Here is an 18,291-nt window from a genome sequence, read left to right on the forward strand (position 1 = left end):
TCAGCATCAAATATGAAATATTTTATACCCAATTATCATACAGTAGTACCAAATTTTCAATGTTTTGTATCGAATTTCATCCGAGAAAACAATTGGAGAACCAAGAAGTACACAAACATTTTTTTTTTGTGAATCACGACTACAATGTTTTTTTTATCCGACAAGAACTAAACACAAATACAACCATTAAACACAAATACAACCATTATAAGTTTATACACAAATACACAGCTTGTAAGTTCATAACAAGAAGATCAAGCATGCATTCGCATCAAGTCTCTTGTCGGAGTGCGTATGTAAATAAACAATATATGTGTAGAGTTCAGCAAAGTGACCAGCATAGACGACTATCGCTCTCTCGAATTTTAAATCTTCGTCTAGTTAAATGAAAACCCGATCTTCAGTAAACACAACAGATGTTCATATATCTGCGTGTATCTATCTGTTTATTCATTATTTGTAATGAAAGAGTATTTTAGTTATGTTTTTGGTGTACAATGTCTTGAAATACTAAAATAACATCCCAACTTTTAATGTACGACGAAAATGAGAGCAATAAAAAAATAATTAGGAAAATATATATAAAATTTCTAGCATCATTATCAATGCCTCGTAACAAAAAAAAAAAAAAAAAACATTTTTAAGACAACAAAATTGAACAAGTGACGAGTTAACCCTCCATTTTGACCAAGCCGGGTAGGAATTTTATCAAGTTGACAAGTTTATGACCGTTGGGAATAAAAAATAAGCCCAGAAACACAAAAACACGCACATAGTACAATCAACAATGAAGTCGAGGGTACATCGTAAAGTTTTTTGGATTTTTATTAGAATATATTTTTGGCTAATATTAGCTCATATATGATATATGCATGAAAAGTAACTTATATTGACACCAATAAATCCTTTCACTGTCAAAAAATCCTCTCACCTTTTTCCTACACAGTTCTCTTCACCGGATTTTCTCTAGAAGTCTTGAAGATCGTGAACATCATGGCTGTTTTTGTAGTGTATTTGGTGATTCTGTTTGCCATGGCTATTCATTCAGGTATTATTCTTGGCTTTTGTTAGCGTGTATAGTCATCCGTACGTATACATTTGTCACTTTAGAAGGGCAGTAAAGGGCTTGCAAAGATGTGAACTTTATCCATTTTCTTGATATTTTACTACAGTCTCTTGCTATTTTTGCGATAATTTTGTGGATTATTGATTCACAGATGCAACTTATTGCGTTTGCAATAGTGGGCAGAGTGATTCAGTTCTCCAGAAAAACATAGATTATGCTTGTGGAAATGGAGCTGATTGTTCAGCAATACTTCAAAATGGGGCTTGTTTTAACCCAAACACTGTCAAGGACCACTGTAATTATGCTGTTAACAGTTATTACCAGAGGAAGGCCCAAACTTCTGGGAGCTGTGTTTTTGAAGGCACGGCCACTGTTACTGCAAATGCCCCTAGTAAGCCCTCAATACATTCACAAAAGAGTCTTCTTTTTAATCCATTAAAAAAAAAACTCATCTTTTGTCCTATTGTTGTGCTTTGTTGAAAATTCGCAGATGCTGTTAGTGGATGCGTGTATCCATCTAGTTCAAGGTTTGGTGTTCTTTTTTTTTTTTTTTGTTAGCTGTCTTGGATGTCATTATATTATTTTTATTAACAGGAAATGTAGTTGAATGAGAATAAAAAGTATGCAGTGAACTGGGACAAATCATCCCGCATTCCAATGTAAAGATCTGAGCAAACCATTGGAATGAACGCTGGTCCAAGACTGTTGGTCCCATCAGAGTCCTCGTCTCTACAGATATTTAACCGCCGAGTAGTATAGATAAAAAAGAAGAGTGGCTTCTGAGTTCTTTGAAGTTCCCTACTAGTGAAATGAAGAAAGTTAAAATCTTGTGTACCAATATTGTGAAAACTTTTCACTGGTTCTGAGGTTTAGTTCTGATATAATAAGTTGCTGGTCCCATGGTATCAAGAGATTGTAGGTATGAACTGATTCCTATGGGCAATGGCTTCAGCTAAAATGCCAACTTCTACCAAAAAGTTTCAAAGATTTTGGAACAAAGAATTACAGCAGATCTAATTGCAATTTTTTAAGAGAGTTTTTAATGCAACTGGCTACACATAAATTTAATACATCGATACAATAATGTGAGCTTTATTGATCAATTTGTCCTTTTCTTTGTCACCATTGCATGTTCTGCATCTCAGATTAGGCTTTGTTTATGACTTGCCATATTTTAATACTGAATTAGTTATATTATTCGTTTGCAAATGAGGTTATATTATTCTTTTACAAAGTAGGCTTGCTAAATTAGACATATTGGATATTCAGTGTATCTTGATTCTATTCAACTCCTATGCAGCAACGGTGGCAGCAGCGTCGGAGGAACACCTACAAACAGCAGCGGCACCAACCCAGGTACGTTTACAGGATCAACATTGCCTCCAGGTGGATCCGGATTCGACAGCAGTGCTACACAACTGTCTCAAAGCACAATGGTCGCTATGCTATTACCATTCTTCTTTTCAACCTTCTTCCTTTATGGCTTGATGTGATTAAGAATGTTAAGGAAAGACAAATGTGAGTGCAAGAAGATATAATTGACATGAGGGTCAGGTGTGCACTTGGAGCTTTCTTTTTGTATTCCTCATCAAGTGAGGAATGGGGAAAAAAGACTCGGGGGAGATTATATTTTCCCCTTTTGAGTTGGGGGTGTGTCGTATCTTGCTCTCCTGTATAGATTTTTCCAACGCATATCTAGACAGGAAAGCATCAAGTCTTTGTTATTTGTTTATTTTTTGTTTTTATGAATGAGATCTTGAGACCCTTGTGTTTCATAGCTATGCCAAACCAGCAGTCGCTATTACTCGATGCGTGCTGATTAAATCACGGCCTAGGCCGCAAGCCACACTATTCATGTATGCGACAAAATCGAGAGAAGTTGTTGGTAGGAGAAATCGAACACATGATTATTTGCAAATGTCCACTTTCGTCAACTTAGATACTCCTTGATGACATTTTGTAAAATATTATTATAATTGGTGTGATATTGTTAGGCTAATTAGTAAACATTGGTCTCCACAATATCCTCAATTTATGAAAACAAAATACATTAAAAAAAAAATTCAAACATGATATTTCGTTGCACGTGAAGAAATACTCGAATTGATAATTTAATAGTGTCTTGATGAATGTGCGACTGTTCTCTAATAAATTTTCAAATTCTAATTATGCGAGGGTTTTTTTTTCAAGTTCATCCTTTCCGCAACACACACTGTAACAAAGTTTTCTTGTAGTCGTTGAAATTATTTGTCGATAGAAATGGTACAAAGAATGCATTTTGGACTGAGTTTTTCATAAATACGATAATAATCATTTTTTTTAAAAAAGTCAATTGTTTCGATACCTGGATTCTTGAGAATCAAATATGCCCCTAAACGTGAAATCTTCTTTCATTCTCTGTTTGATCTTGAATCTGATACTGAGAAAACCCTTGAACATTTTATTCCTTCTGTTAGTAAGTTGGATTCAGAAGGGACCGACGAAGATATTCGTAGGCAAATCCCATAACCAATTTGAATTTATATGATAAGAAGATTCAAAAGCACTGAAAGAATGCGCTGAACGTTCTTCATAAGCAAAAAATCGGGTCCAAAAATCAGTTAAAATATTAGTGCAAATCAATGCAGCCAACAACATAAATCTACAATGAATAAAACTTTTTTTTTAGGAAGGGGGTCTTGAATAAAAGCTTAGACTTTTTTGAGACAGGTTAAACCGGCTGGTATGTCTACTTGTCCATCAACTTGAACAAAATCTGTAATTAACTTGGAGACAGCAGCAGGCTTCTCTACATGTGGGATATGACCACAATCTGGTACTTGCCGTATAATTGCATTTGGTAATTCACACTGTAGCCTCTGTGGATAGAGGAATCAAGTCATGTATGTCATCCTGTGTCTTAGATATAATAATAAATAAATAACTGAAGAAGACCTACCACAGAGAGCTTACTGTCAATAATTTGATCATTTTCACCCCATATAACAAGTGCTTTCTGCTTTACCTGTACAAAGTAACATTTAGTTGGGAGTACAGATAGCAGGTCAATGCAATCACACGAGAGAGATAATCGCAGACGCTAAGAAAGAAAGATTATCATGTAATCCCATATTGATTCTGCGGTAATGTTCTGCAATCATCACAGGAGAGAGATATTTGCAGCCGCTATTAAAGAAATATCATATGATCCCATGTTGATTCTACAATAAGTAATGTTACGATCAAATGTTTACCATCATTTCAAAAGCTATAGTTAATAGAAAAAACGTAACTTTGGTTTATTATACGATGAAAATGGAGTCATATAATAAACTATGGGTGGACACAGAAGGGCCTGCATATATGTGTACCACTGGGACGGCTTTTTAAGCCTTAGGGAGTGTAGACCAAACTACCAACAAGAACACAGAAGAATTGATGGGTAACACCCCAACATCCCTCCCTCCCCCAAGAAATTGCTTTGGGGGAGGCTTGAATATATGACCTCACTCTAACCTGGTAGAGTGTTGCTACAAGGTCAGTATTGTGGTCGTGTGTTCACGTTAGAGGTTGTTTAGAATGCATGCAAGGAATACTGATATGTTAATCAAGATCGTCCAAAAATGGGTCATCATTGCCATCCCCTTCTCAAAGTATGTGCGCGAACAATTGTGAGTGGCTAATAAGCTTGAGAGTCAGCTCTCTCTTTGAACATATGGCCTAAACAAACTATCACGAAGTACAAGCAATGAGTAATTGACTGTTTTATCACCCCACTTTGTATAATAACTCAATTATCGCACTTAAACACAAACTTTCCTCCCACTTAAAAACCATGTCTGCTTCTTGAGCAAAAAGATATGTAAAGTTACCGGAGGAGTTTGATAGTTAGTAAGTGTTCATACATGCTGGACATACGAACTGACATTGTAGCCTCCACTTATCATAAAATCAACAGTCGCATCCTCCCACCAAGGTAATAGACAATGCAGACGACCAATCTGAATAAGACAATATGATTCACCTTTACCTTAAGCAGTAATATTGGTATACAACATCGATAACAACTTTGAATATGATGCGGAATTAATGCAAAATTTGAGCGATTCCTTTATAGCTTCACATGGCCAGGACATGTACTCGGATTCAGAATCAAAAGAAGAGGTTCAAAAGCCAAAACGTACTCCTAAAATTTCCACATCTTCTTCAAGGGCATACAGTTTGAGCCTTGAGTCCAAGGAATTGCAGAAAATAAATATGTACTTTGTTGTTTTATTTTGGTTGCCTTTTTAGGACATTAGTTGTTATTTTAGGCACTCCTAGGGTTCAACTTATGTTTCAGATTATTTGGAAGGTTTTGGTCTAGTCCCCTTTCTGTGTTCTGTTTTTTAATAGCAATAATATTAGTGGCACAACTTCACCTCACAAAAAACATCAATAACAAACCGGAAATAAAAATACGCTAGTTTTCAATTGTTACATATATCAATACTCACATTTGTCCAGTCCACGCAAGTATTCCATGATAATCTATTAAATGCCAATGAAGTTGCATACAAGCGCAATGGAATGCTCTTCAATAAATACACCTGTCCAATAGGGGAATATACACAACATAATTTTTAGAGTTAAGATTGGAAGGTTTCGAAAGGGAAAGGAGTAATGGTACATCAATACGAGAAATTGGATTATGTTCAATAAAAACTTTAAATTGTTAAGATTGGGAGGTCTTGTGAAATTCTTCACGATCAGGTTTGTTTTTCAAGGAAAAATATTTTCGAGTTTGTCTGCTCGATATGGAAAAGGACATTATGAGGAGCCTCCTAAAACTATCAAATGTGCACGTCCAGAAAGGGCTGGACGAATTTCCCATCTAAAGGTACTTCAAGCTGTAATTGTATTGTGCCTCACGAGAAAGGCTCTCAATTCTCTTAAACAAAGTATACATTAAGGTATAGTTTGGTACATATGATAGGATAAGCATGTGATAAATAATATAAGGATAAGTTAAGATAAATAAGATGTATGATATTATATTTAATGTTTGATATGATTTTAATAAGAGTGATTAAATTTATATATTAAATTATAATGACAAAATTAACCTTATCATAATAAATTTTATAATTTCAAAGTTGTTGTTTCAGTTCATATTTTTATTTGTTCATACGTCGATAGTGCTTGCATGATTTATTTATTTTTGCCTAATTTTATATATTATATAATATGATAATTGAGACCTTGATTTTGTGAGTCAAGTCAAATATCAATTTTTAATGTTAATCGGATGATACTAATAATTTTATTAAGATTTATAAAAATTATTTATATAATTATCTCGAATTCATTTATATAGTTATCATATTATATAATTTATAAAAATAAATAAAAATATTAATTTGATTTTAATTTATACCTACTAGCATAGATTTATAAAAATCATTTATAAATTGAGGGTAATTAAGTCATTTGTAGTGTATTTTATCCTTAAATAAAAATTATCACACCAAATAGAAGGGATATCTTATCCTTCTAAAAAATTATTTATCAAGGGCCATGATATTATCATGAGCTTTTTAAAAATGTACCAAACATGGGATGAGGAGGATTATTTATCAATTCCTCCCTTATCCCATGTACCATACACAATAAACCTTGAAAGCTGTGTACAAAAGAGGTGATTGGGTTTCTAATAAATTGAAGAAGGCTAAAAACCTTATTTGACAGTATTTTTTCTTTCAACGTGAACACAAGATTCGACATAAAATTTGATCTAAAAATTGTTGAGAGACTTACCCCAGCATATGCCATCAGTTTAGGTAATTTAGCGAGGTTTCCTGTACCTTCAGCATAAACGCTTGCATCAATGAAAATCAGCTTATCAACCTAAAATAAAAGATAACATGAAATCCATAACGCCAGTCGTGGAAAAACCATAAAAAATAAAATCACAACAAAAAATGCATAAGATTTCAAGGCCATGCAACATTTACAGCTTGTGGATAGTTGACAACAAAATCAATGGCAACTGCTGCTCCTAGACTTGGTCCGACTAATGTCACGGGCCTTCTGATATAAGAATTCCAAAACTGTGGGAATGAATAGCAAAAGGTCAGTAAAGCTGCAAGCACTTTGACTCGGCCCATATCAGCACTGTCGGTGATTAAACAAAAAAACCAGCATCCAAATATCTTTAGGGATGAAAGGTCAGGTCACTTGATGTTTGGAATTGACGCAATCAAGTTATCAACTAAAGCATAACACAAAGGGAAATCTTGATTACCAAAATCTAGCAAATAAGACAGACAATAGGATCGTGTGTGGTAACACCACAATTTCATCATCAATTGGAATTGTTAGCAGAATAATTTAATCAATTAGACTAGTGGAAAACATGAGGCCTGACATAAGAATGTTTCGATGCAAACTTCAGTGTGATCAATTAAAATAAACTAAAAAGAGACATTGTAATGGCACTCACGGAGGAAGCACACCTGGTATAGGTGATCACGTTTTGAAGCTACATTGCATGGGGGGAGATTCTCTAACAAAATGAAAGGGAAAAAACAGAAACAAGCATATATTGAGTCGTAGAATAATAATTCTTGCAATCTAAACCTTTAGGAAGTAAAAACGCAAAGGAGGAAGATAAAACTTGCCCAAATCAGAGAAGCCCCACCCTAGAATATCGAATGCCCACGTCTCCAACCCTGCCTCCTCAAGCAAGGGAAGCACATATCTCCATTCTAGCAAGGAGCTGAGTAATAAGAAGTGATAAACCGTGGAGACAAAAAAGATATCATCAATATCCTGAAAAGGCCATACTGAACTTATAGAACCAGACCTATCAAAACCATGAAGCAGAACTAGTGGACTGGTTTTGCTCAGAGTTTTTGGCTTCACACAGCTACTCATGATATGATTCTTCGTCAAACTTAGCTGTAAATAAGGAAAACTCGTCGATCCAAAACTTTAGCTAATAAGACATGACCGAGAAAGCCGACAAACCTTAGCACAACAACATCATCATGATAGCATATAATAAATTTAGTTGCATATCTTCTTAATCTTCAAAAGTTCCAGAAGCACTTGCAACAACAAATGTTACTTAATCGTCAATGCATCTTGGCCATTGTTTGGTGTGCATGATAAGAGGTGATTGATTTTTAATCCTTCACTTATCATGAGTTTGGTATGCACGATTAAGATTGTGATAGGCCCTGTTCACCCCATACTATATGCATTATTACCCTCTTGTTGGCGGTTATATAATCTTTGGGGGAGAATGATGATATTTGATTAATTTAAATTTTTCTTTAATATCCTAAAGTTTAAAATAATTATAAATTCAACAAATTTAATAATATTTAAATATTATTTTAAATTTGACTATTATTATAAATAATTTAATTATCATCGATCATATTTTAATTATTATTATATTATTTTTAACTGTAATATTATAATTGTTATTAACCTATTATTTAATATTCAAATTTGTATTACTATTTTAATTATCACAATAAGTGCATATATATGTTATTATCAAATTTTAATCATTTTCTATAATATTAATCAATTTTTTAGTTGTTTCTAGAAATTCAATTTAATGAAAATTTAATAATTAATATAATATTTTAATTTTATTTATAAATTTTTAAATAAATTAATTCTAAAAATTTTATTTATTTATTCAATCATTTTGAAAATATATTACTAATTAATATATGATGAGGGCATTTTAGTAATCATAATATCATTAACAAAAATAATTAAGCAAGTTAAAATCATATCAGACATCATATAATTTATCATAACGTATTATTTATCGTTACTTTTTTATTTTTTAATTACTCTTGTCATATATCATTTACTTATCCTATCAAACAATGCCTAAAAGATTATTATATCATGAATGAACTGAAAATCAGGGATTTGTTAATATTTGCATTTATTTAGAGAGTGAGTCTCATGTGAGACCGTCTCACGGATCATAATCCGTGAGACGGGTCAACCCTACCCATATTCACAATAAAAAGTAATACTCTTAGCATAAAAAGTAATACTTTTTCATGGATGGCCCAAATAAGAGATCCGTCTCACGAATATGACCCGTGAGACCGTCTCACACAAGTTTTTGCCTTATTTAGAACAAGAGCGGGATTGCGAGGAAACAGAAAGGAAATAAATTTGCTCCAAATATAATGAACACAAGAGCTACCAAAATAACAAGCATTCGAGGCCAATCACTATATCCTTATGAGTATGTTTGGACATGTAAAAAATTGAATTTGGATTTTGATTTGAATTTTAAATCCATGGATTTGGGTTCTATTTGAGTGTTTGATAATATTTTTTAAATGTAATTTGAAATATGTTTTAATCATTAAAACTAATTTATTTTATATTAAAAAAAATTTATTTCTATTTTAAAATTTGTTTATCACCATATCTATAAAAAATATTCTTATTTTTTTGTTAAAGAAAAAATTTATTTTCAAACATATAAAAAAATATTTTTAATTAAATAATTTTTTTAATAAATATAAAAATTATAAAAAATTTCATTAAAAGTAAATTTATCAAATTTTGATAAATTAAATTTTTACTATTAAAAAAGACAAATTTTTTAATAAAAATATCTTATTTATAAAAAAAATTTAATATAAAATATTTAAATTTTATTTTAAAATAAAAATTTTCAAATATATATATAATATAAATGTTTGTGAATTGATAACATGTAATTTTGAATAAATGATGTTTTATAAAATTTAGAAAAAATATTTAAAATTTACGAGCGAGTTATAAAAATTTATTAGTAAAAATATTTTTATTTATTTTTATGATTCAAGTTCCATGAAATCTTATAAATTTTTATCTATTTTGTAAAAATTCACTTAATTAAATTAAATAACATCAAATTCTACTCAATATCAATCCTATTTTTTAAATTCTATCATTTCCAATTCCAAATTTATTGAATTACATGATTTCAAACACACCATACGTCTTTTCGAAAAAGAGCTGAAACCATACCGGTACGGGCAGCCTATCAATCCTTGAAGCCAGATTTCTCGCAAATTGGTCCTTGATATTTTCCACTTCTTTGGGAAGAAATGCGGGGAATTCACACGCCCATACTCTAAAATTATGCTTTCTTCTCAGCCCATAGTGCGTGAATTTACTGGGGAATTCTTTTCCCATAATCGCTGAAGCTCCGGACGGAGAGGCGACGAGCATCGCGCACGGAATCCGATCGGCCAGATTGAATGAATATCTTGAAATGGAAAAGACTTTAGGTTAATCAGATATAATTTAAAAGGCGCCAAATGCACGCGTTCTCTTCAGTGTGTTCACTTCAAGATTATACAGTTTAACCTGAAGTCGCGTTGCTAACCGTGGAAGTCGGGTTTTCTAAAATTTATTTAAATTTAAATTATTAAACAATATAAACATATTACTTGCAAACTTAATATACGTTAATTAGTTTGGGGTTTTGGAATGCATTTTTTAGTTTTATTTTTATTTTTTTAAAAAAAACCTTTAGCAAGTTTCATATGTTTTGATATGATGATTTCGAATTGGAAGGGGAGAAAACGTTAATTTCGTTTTTTTCTCCCAACAAAAAAATATATCATAAATTCAATTTTTTAAAAAATTTAATTCAATTAGTCGTTTGCTTTCTTCTTCTTTAAATGACTTCGATACCGAAATGTTGATTTCGATTATTAGCAAAAATTTGTGTGAGATGGTCTCACGAGTTGTATTTTGGGAGACAGACCTCTTATTTAGATCATCCATGAAAAATTATTATTTTTGTATAATAAGATTACTTTTTATTGTGAATATATGTAGATTTGACCCGTCTTATTGATAAAGATATCAGAGACCGTCTCACAACTCTTGATTATTTGGATAAATTTTATATTGGGTGAATCTCAAAGCTATCCATTTATGCAGAAGTAAATGATATTTACGGGTGAGCATAAATCAAACCAATCTGCTGATTTAGATGGATTTTCAATCGATCACGTTTTGGATTGGTTTTAAATTTAGTCAAACGGAAACATTGGTTTGATTCAAAGTTTTGATTTAAAAACCCAGACCCAATCGAAAACCTGATTTTATAAATATAAACTATTTTAAATTTCGTCCAAACCATATGTTAATTTCGAATTCATTTTTAACTTTGAACATTAAATTTAAATTTTCATTATCCCCTAAACATTAGATTGTATTGAAGAGTGATGTAACATGTCCGAAAAATGATTTAAAAATATTTTAAAATGAATCTAGGTAGATGAGATCATACTTATGTGGACACTGCCTTTACTTCATTTCAACGGGTAAGATCTTGTAACACATACAATTTCAAAATAAAAAGTGGATCCTATATATGCTTGTAAGAAAAACATACAAAAAAATTAAATTCGTTTAAATAAAAAATGACTCAAAGACAACAAATTTATAAATAATCACCCACAAAGACCAAACTCAAACTAACAATTCTAACCGGACATAAACTAAATATGTACTTTTCTGGTAAAATGAGATTTTTTAAGGTAATCTCTAACCCAAAACTCTATTTTAAAGCAACTCTATTTTAAAATAGTAAAACTCTATTTTAAAGCAACTCTATTTTAAAATAGTACAGTTTCTGCACCAAACATAATATTCATCCCCAACCCATTTACTTCAAATCTTACCCTAAAAAAATATTCTTTTTTATTTGATTTATTTAATCATTTTAAATATATTATTGAATATATCATTATTTAAAGATATCTAATTATTAAAATAATATATTATTATTATATAAATAATATTTATAATTTTTAATATTAATATTTATAATTGAAAAAAAAATAGAGCTCATCACCAAATTGGCGCGCGCTATGCGCCAGCCAGGAACGTAGTCAGAAATTTTTTTGATGTAGAGCTGAATGACTCGATAAACAATAGTGACATTAACTAGATATAAGCTACTGCTCTGCGGTTTTTCATCGAATAAAACTCATCGATTATTGAATCGGTATCTAACCTTGCACTAAACTTTCTTTCAATGTAAATAATCATATAATCTGCTAATAACTCTTCTTTTATCTTATTCCAGACTGAGGTCTTAAGAAATTTCATAGCTGAGAATGATCGTTCAATTGTTGCCGTAAAAACATGAAGCGTTAAAACAAGACAAATCAAATCTTTAAGAAAAATGCACCGGAGCCGCGAGGTAGGCATGCTAGGGCGGAAGATTTTCCCCGTCATGGGTGAAATTTTCTGCTCGAAACTCGTGTTGGGGCGGAAAATTGAAAAACATCCACTAAAAATATACATCATACGGAAGTTAATCTCAATATCTATACATACCAAAAATCTAATCTTCTATGACTTCATCAATACATAAGCAGAAAAATAACTACAAAATCAACCAAGCCATAGTTTGAATCTTTCTGAATAATAAATGGAATAAACTAATTAAGTAGCAAAAAACAATCATTTCACTTCGTGCAAACTCAATCGAGGCCCTCTCCCGCACAATAAAAATTAATATTTTTAGCATAAAAATAATATTTTTTCATGGATGAACCAAATAAAAAATCTGTCTCATAAAATATGACATGTGAGACTGTCTTACACAAGTTTTAACCTTATTGTTGTATTCAAATGTATTTGTTTCTATATAATTCAACCAGCTGTCTTTGGACATTGGGCCCACTATAGTAGTATCTAATTTTTTTTTCCCTGTGATGATGAGTCGACCAGATATGAACATAGTTTCATCATTCGGGTCGCATAGTTGACTTTGTTATATTTGTTTTTATCAGACGAAAATTAATTGTTCCACCGCTGGCCATGGTAAGTGTAATTTGAAAAAGGACTCAAGAAAGTTAGGCACACCTTGATGGCCACCTCTGACCAAGAATAGAAGCAAAATACGTCAATGATCACTCATAGGTGAATCACACGAGTGAATCTCAACATCTGATCCTGAGAATCTGTCAAACAGATTCCCAGCACTAAACATGCTTTGAAAATTGTGATTCTTGAATTATTGGAAATGGGAATGTGTGCATATAGTCATTTTCATATCCCTTTGGTCAGAACTGCACAATTATTTGATTTTGCTTTATTTATAGTACAATTGGAAACATAGTCTTATCCCTTCCTAACTCCAGGTTTTTCATTGGCAAAAAGGGCAGAGTTCCATTTTTTTCCTCGTTTTTTGCTCAGTTTGTAGGGAATCTTTGGATATAATTGTGAAGTGGACTTCGGTGTTTGTGGATGCATATCTTCAAACCTCTTCTAACTGGTAATGTTCTGTCTTTTCCTAGTTTCTCTAGAGACAGAATTGAATTTGTTTTATGGGTTTCTCGTTTTCAATGATTTGAAGTTTCATCAGATGAACATATTAATACAGTTTGAACTATCGTGTTTTCACTTTCTTCCAATGATTATAGTTAAGGACAAAAGCAAGATATTATAATCTTTCGATATACGTTTCTTGATAGGATTGTTGTGAAATTCTATACTAATATCCATTCCATCCGAGAGATCATTATTGTGGATCCAACATGTATGTGGTGGAGAGTAAAGGAGGTGCAATAGCATGTATGCTTTTAGCATTAACTTTCTTGGGTACATGGCCTGCACTTCTGACCCTTCTCGAAAGGCGTGGCCGTCTCCCTCAACATACTTATCTTGATTACACGATCACTAATTTGTTGGCGGCTGTTATAATCGCTTTCACGTTCGGTGAAATAGGAAAGAACACCATTGAGAAGCCCAATTTTTTGAATCAGCTATCTCAGGTGAACTAGCCCTGCTGATTGTTTAGTCCCTTTTTTAGTTCCATTTGATTACTATCTAGTAAGATTTTTTTGAGTAGACTGGAAATCGATATCTCGATCATTATTGCTTTCTGAGCCTGTTTTCTACCATTTAATGCAGGTTAACTGGCCTAGTGTATTATTTGCAATGGGTGGTGGGATTGTGCTTAGCTTAGGAAACCTGGCGACTCAATATGCTTGGGCATTTGTTGGTTTATCTGTAACTGAGGTGATCACAGCAAGCATAACTGTTGTCATAGGTACTCTGTATTTGATACGGGGCGATGTTTCGATCTTTTTGTGTCTTTAAGGTGCCTTTATACTTGTTTCACTTATTGCCTTACGGATATACGAATCCAGGAACAACGATGAATTACTTCTTAGACGATAGAATTAACAAGGCTGAGATTCTCTTTCCCGGTGTCGCGTGCTTCTTGATCGCTGTCTGTTTGGGCTCTGCTGTTCATTCATCCAATTCTGCAGATAACAAGACTAAGCTCAATAGTTTGTCAAATGATTATAAAGATGGGACAGAGTAAGTTCTTTAGATCAATAACTCGAATTATGGGCTGAAAATAGATAACAAGAGTTGGAAATAGACAGCCCTCCGAGAAATCATATGATTATCAGCATATAATGTTTCTGAGGTAATATGATTTACAACTAAATTCAACTGATGTGAATTTGGATATTTGTTGATTCGGACAGACTGAATGGTTCATATAATGTCTCCGAAGAAACTATTGCGAAAAAGGGTAAGTACCGAGCTTACATATATGTATGTAACAACTCATTCTTTCTGTTTTAAAGTACCGAGCTTACATATATGTAACAGAAGATCTGGAGAATGGAACAAATGGTACAAAGGAGAAGGCGAAATTCGGGACAGCAGATTTTCTCATTGAACTTGAGAATAAAAGGTCGATTAAGGTTTGATGACACAATGGTCCCCCGTTCTGAAATCATAATTTTGTCCATGCATATATGCTCAAAATCTCCTTTTAACGTTCTGCTTGCAGGTGTTGGGGAAGGGGACTTTCATTGGCTTGGCCATAACTTTCTTCGCAGGAATATGTTTCTCTCTATTTTCTCCAGCTTTCAACTTGGCTACTAATGATCAGTGGCATACATTAAAAGATGGTGTTCATCATTTAACTGTATACACTGCCTTTTTCTACTTCTCGGTCTCTTGCTTTGTGATTGCTATTATACTTAACATCAGTTTCTTGTATCGCCCTGTGTTGAATTTGCCCAAATCATCCATAAAAGCTTACTTGTCAGACTGGAACGGTCGCGGTTGGGCGTTTTTAGCCGGACTCTTGTGTGGTTTCGGTAACGGTCTTCAGTTTATGGGAGGTCAGGCTGCAGGATACGCTGCAGCAGATGCTGTTCAGGTTCGTTTTTCGTCAGCAAACATATGAAAAAAAAAAACTTTTCTTTCAAGTGTAAAAACAAGCCTGCCATTAGTAAATCATATACTGATTCTTGTTTGTGCTCCTCTTTCAAATTCATTGGTGATCTGTTGATCGCAGGCACTCCCACTGGTGAGCACTTTTTGGGGTGTACTTCTATTTGGAGAGTATCGAAAATCATCGAAAAGAACGTACATACTTCTTGGAGGCATGTTGTCGATGTTCATTGTGGCAGTTGCTGTCCTTATGGCTTCATCTGGTCACCGCAAGTGATCTTTGTTTCCCGAAATCGACTCGAGGTTTACGGAGGTCCGATGGTCACTGCAGCTACACACACAAGTTGCTGGTAAAATGATGATGAATATCTATCTCTATTGTGGTTCAGCAGATGTTTTAATAAATGCAACTTTCCAATGTTAATAGGCAAATAGATGTATAAATTCAGAAGTCCGATGTATACAATACAAGCCAGGAAATTCTAAAAGATTATGTCGTACTTTCATTTTTGTGTTAACAAGGCGCACATGCGACACATGATAATTAAATTTTAATAAATTAATACATAAAATTGCAATCAAATATTTGATGAGATTAGATCACTAAAATAATCTGATTAGATCATATCAAACAAACCAAATATAATCTTTAGATATTATTAATATATTAATGTATCAATCTACTAATATATTTTTTGATAACATAAAAAATTATGTTATACTTTGATGATTATTACACATGATTGGCTTGCGATTACAAAAATTTCTTCACTATATTTATATCTCAAATGGCGACATGATGGTCATAGCTTGCGGTAAGCTATTTATTTTTGTCAACTAATAAGGCACGTCACGCACATATGTTGCACGATAGTTAAAATTTTAACCAAAAAAATTAAAATATTGTTTAACAATTAAACTTGTACTAAATTAGTAAAAATAATAATTTCTTGAATTTCGTTATTTTTTTCATTACTATAACATAATTATTCCTTTAAACATCTTCGTTTTCCGATTGACTTTTTCATTTAAAAAAAACGAACAGTCAAATTTATGAACGCGAACGAGTATAATTTATTTAATCAACTACGTCGATAATCTTATCTCACCGTGATTATGACAAACAAAAATTGAAATATTTGTGTTCTCAGGAATTCAATTCAGATACCCAAAACAGCACAGATTTTGCACTCTCTTTTCATTTTAACGGCTGGTAGACGCCAAACTCCTGCGATGGAAAATCAACACCAGCATCCATCGATGGGCCACTGGATGATCCTTCACCCAAGTTGGGCGTATAAAAGTCATCATTCATTGGACCGCTTAGCCCACCCTGAGGCCCAGGATCCACAGCTTGTTGGGCCAGGGCTTGGTCTTGAGCCTGGACAGAGTCGACGACATTGGGCCAAATCCAAGGCCTGACACGCATGAAGTCTCGCGCCAGGTCTTCCTCCCTCTGCCTCCTCAAGAACTGAGTCAGAGTTTCTGCATAGTTGTGGAACTTGGTCGTCTCCATGGCCTAAAGCAAATCCTCAGGAGTGATGGTCTTCCGATGTTCTCGGTCGCATATCGCGTTGGCCTCTCGAGTGATGTGGTCGATGAACTCCGAGACACATCCTTGAACCGTCTCTTTAGCGTACGATGCTATCTCGTTCACTGACAGCACATTGCGCATGATTTGGTTACTTTAGCCATTGGAAGGTACAGATTAGCGTCACATTTCAACATATTCTTGCGGGTTTTGAATCTGGGCATGGATCGATATATTATTGTTCTAAATATTATCATCTTGAATAACTATACCCGAACAGGAAGTTATAAAACTACCTAGTTCGGATGTTATCTAACAATATTTTATATTTCAAATTCGAATCATATTGATTTTGAAAATATATCTATTTTTGTCTTACTGAAAATTCTAATATGACGTGTTATTTAAAATATAAATTTAAATACAATCAAAAGATTTTATTTTATCTAGATTTCTAATTTATAAAATTCCAAAAACTTTCATTCATTATATTCTTATATAATTTTTAGTCTTCATGATACGATGCATCTAAAATATCGAGTTACAAATTATGGGAGATATACATTGCGGTCACGTGCATTGGACCGCATGTACGACTTGGATCTAAGGTTGGGCATAAGATCTTTCTATGCACAACACTATTTTTAGATCAACTGGAACACATATGACGTCAACATGATCCGACGACTCTACTGTGCACGATATATGCACAGTGATGTGCACAGTAGAAGATCTCTATTATGTTACTTAAAACTATTAAAGCTTACTATACATAAATCTCAACATATTTTAGTGTTAAATACGGTCCAGATCTATTAGCCAAAAATAAAAAAAATTATATTTCAAAATTTGTAATGTAAACCTTATCCTTTTAAACACAATATTTTTATTTAATTCTTTCAGTACAAATTGTGCCTTTAAAAAACTCTATTTCCTAATCATAAAAAAACATCTTTGGTATTTTTTTCAAAAAAGGGAACTTCAATAAAATGACATGAGAAATTCCAACACAAAAAATTTTGTGAGATGGTTCATGATTTAATTTTGTGAGACGAAACTCCTATTTGAGCCACCTATGAAAAAATATTATTTTTTATGTCAAAAATATTGTTTATTATTATAAATATGAACATGATTGACTCGTCCATGTAACCATCTCACAAAAGACTTACTATAAAATTAAATCGACCCTTCGACGCCGATGATTTATAACTAATATGACATCAATGCTCCAAATTTAAGATGAAGTTTGGGTTCAAAACTCAATTATAACAAGTATCTCTCCCAATTTTTTTCTTCAAAAATCCTTCACCGGAATTTTGTGGCGGTTTTGTGGAGTATCGAATTTGAGACTGAGATCTTAAAGCATGTTCCATCTACGTATCTTATTTTTCGCTCTATAATTTTTTTTCCAAATCTACGTAAAATATAAAAATTTAAGTTGTATTTATAAACGCAAAAAAGACTCCGAGAAACG

At 32.8% G+C, this 18,291-nt stretch overlaps 3 protein-coding genes across 23 annotated transcripts; 2 read left to right on the forward strand and 1 right to left on the reverse strand.

The window, feature by feature from the left end:
• Positions 1-875: 875 nt before the first annotated feature.
• On the forward strand, positions 876-2,847 carry LOC140834202 (PLASMODESMATA CALLOSE-BINDING PROTEIN 2-like). Of its 2 annotated transcripts, none has more exons than XM_073198897.1 (4): positions 876-1,048; positions 1,218-1,457; positions 1,557-1,593; positions 2,379-2,847. In XM_073198897.1, the coding sequence occupies exons 1-4, from the start codon at positions 994-996 to the stop codon at positions 2,557-2,559; spliced, it is 513 nt and encodes a 170-aa protein (XP_073054998.1). In that variant the 5' UTR covers positions 876-993; the 3' UTR covers positions 2,560-2,847. The 2 variants fall into 2 exon arrangements, with proteins under 2 accessions (XP_073054998.1, XP_073054999.1); XM_073198898.1 differs by having other exon boundaries at positions 885-1,048; positions 2,367-2,847.
• Positions 2,848-3,736: 889 nt separating this feature from the next.
• On the reverse strand, positions 3,737-10,424 carry LOC140834203 (alpha/beta hydrolase domain-containing protein VTE7-like). Of its 19 annotated transcripts, none has more exons than XR_012118665.1 (10): positions 10,085-10,417; positions 7,705-7,984; positions 7,540-7,589; positions 7,033-7,134; positions 6,842-6,931; positions 5,542-5,634; positions 4,951-5,046; positions 4,417-4,561; positions 4,019-4,266; positions 3,737-3,924 (listed from the first exon to the last, which is right to left on the reverse strand). XR_012118665.1 is itself a non-coding variant. In XM_073198902.1 (10 exons), the coding sequence occupies exons 1-10, from the start codon at positions 10,286-10,288 to the stop codon at positions 3,757-3,759; spliced, it is 1,062 nt and encodes a 353-aa protein (XP_073055003.1). In that variant the 5' UTR covers positions 10,289-10,394; the 3' UTR covers positions 3,737-3,756. The 19 variants fall into 19 exon arrangements, 13 of the variants coding, with proteins under 13 accessions (XP_073055003.1, XP_073055004.1, XP_073055010.1 ...); XR_012118664.1 differs by having other exon boundaries at positions 4,005-4,266; XM_073198902.1 differs by lacking the exon at positions 4,417-4,561 and having other exon boundaries at positions 4,005-4,070; positions 7,705-7,802; positions 7,890-7,984; positions 10,085-10,394.
• A 2,420-nt stretch (positions 10,425-12,844) lies between these two features.
• On the forward strand, positions 12,845-15,798 carry LOC140834205 (ureide permease 1-like). 2 transcript variants are annotated; one of them, XM_073198916.1, is made up of 8 exons: positions 12,845-13,358; positions 13,558-13,857; positions 13,997-14,135; positions 14,236-14,410; positions 14,584-14,630; positions 14,714-14,805; positions 14,895-15,269; positions 15,408-15,798. In XM_073198916.1, the coding sequence occupies exons 2-8, from the start codon at positions 13,621-13,623 to the stop codon at positions 15,558-15,560; spliced, it is 1,218 nt and encodes a 405-aa protein (XP_073055017.1). In that variant the 5' UTR covers positions 12,845-13,358; positions 13,558-13,620; the 3' UTR covers positions 15,561-15,798. The 2 variants fall into 2 exon arrangements, with proteins under 2 accessions (XP_073055017.1, XP_073055016.1); XM_073198915.1 differs by having other exon boundaries at positions 12,846-13,358; positions 14,711-14,805.
• Positions 15,799-18,291: the final 2,493 nt, after the last annotated feature.

Source organism: Primulina eburnea, chromosome 6 (assembly GCF_022965805.1).
Source record: "Primulina eburnea isolate SZY01 chromosome 6, ASM2296580v1, whole genome shotgun sequence".
Lineage (NCBI taxonomy): Eukaryota > Viridiplantae > Streptophyta > Magnoliopsida > Lamiales > Gesneriaceae > Primulina > Primulina eburnea.

Excerpts from the sequence above, each read along its gene's own strand:
- LOC140834202 (XM_073198898.1), top strand. The coding sequence starts at position 994 with ATGGCTGTTTTTGTAGTGTATTTGGTGATTCTGTTTGCCATGGCTATT. Across the intron at positions 1,049-1,217 it reads TGCCATGGCTATTCATTCAG|ATGCAACTTATTGCGTTTGC; the intron begins GTATTATTCTTG and ends ATTGATTCACAG. Across the intron at positions 1,594-2,366 it reads GTGTATCCATCTAGTTCAAG|CAACGGTGGCAGCAGCGTCG; the intron begins GTTTGGTGTTCT and ends ACTCCTATGCAG.
- LOC140834205 (XM_073198915.1), top strand. The coding sequence starts at position 13,621 with ATGTATGTGGTGGAGAGTAAAGGAGGTGCAATAGCATGTATGCTTTTA. Across the intron at positions 14,411-14,583 it reads GATTATAAAGATGGGACAGA|ACTGAATGGTTCATATAATG; the intron begins GTAAGTTCTTTA and ends TGATTCGGACAG. Across the intron at positions 14,806-14,894 it reads AGAATAAAAGGTCGATTAAG|GTGTTGGGGAAGGGGACTTT; the intron begins GTTTGATGACAC and ends TTCTGCTTGCAG.
- LOC140834203 (XM_073198899.1), bottom strand. The coding sequence starts at position 10,288 with ATGCTCGTCGCCTCTCCGTCCGGAGCTTCAGCGATTATGGGAAAAGAA. Across the intron at positions 7,135-7,539 it reads AACGTGATCACCTATACCAG|TTTTGGAATTCTTATATCAG; the intron begins GTGTGCTTCCTC and ends TCATTCCCACAG. Across the intron at positions 3,925-4,004 it reads TTGACAGTAAGCTCTCTGTG|AGGCTACAGTGTGAATTACC; the intron begins GTAGGTCTTCTT and ends CTCTATCCACAG.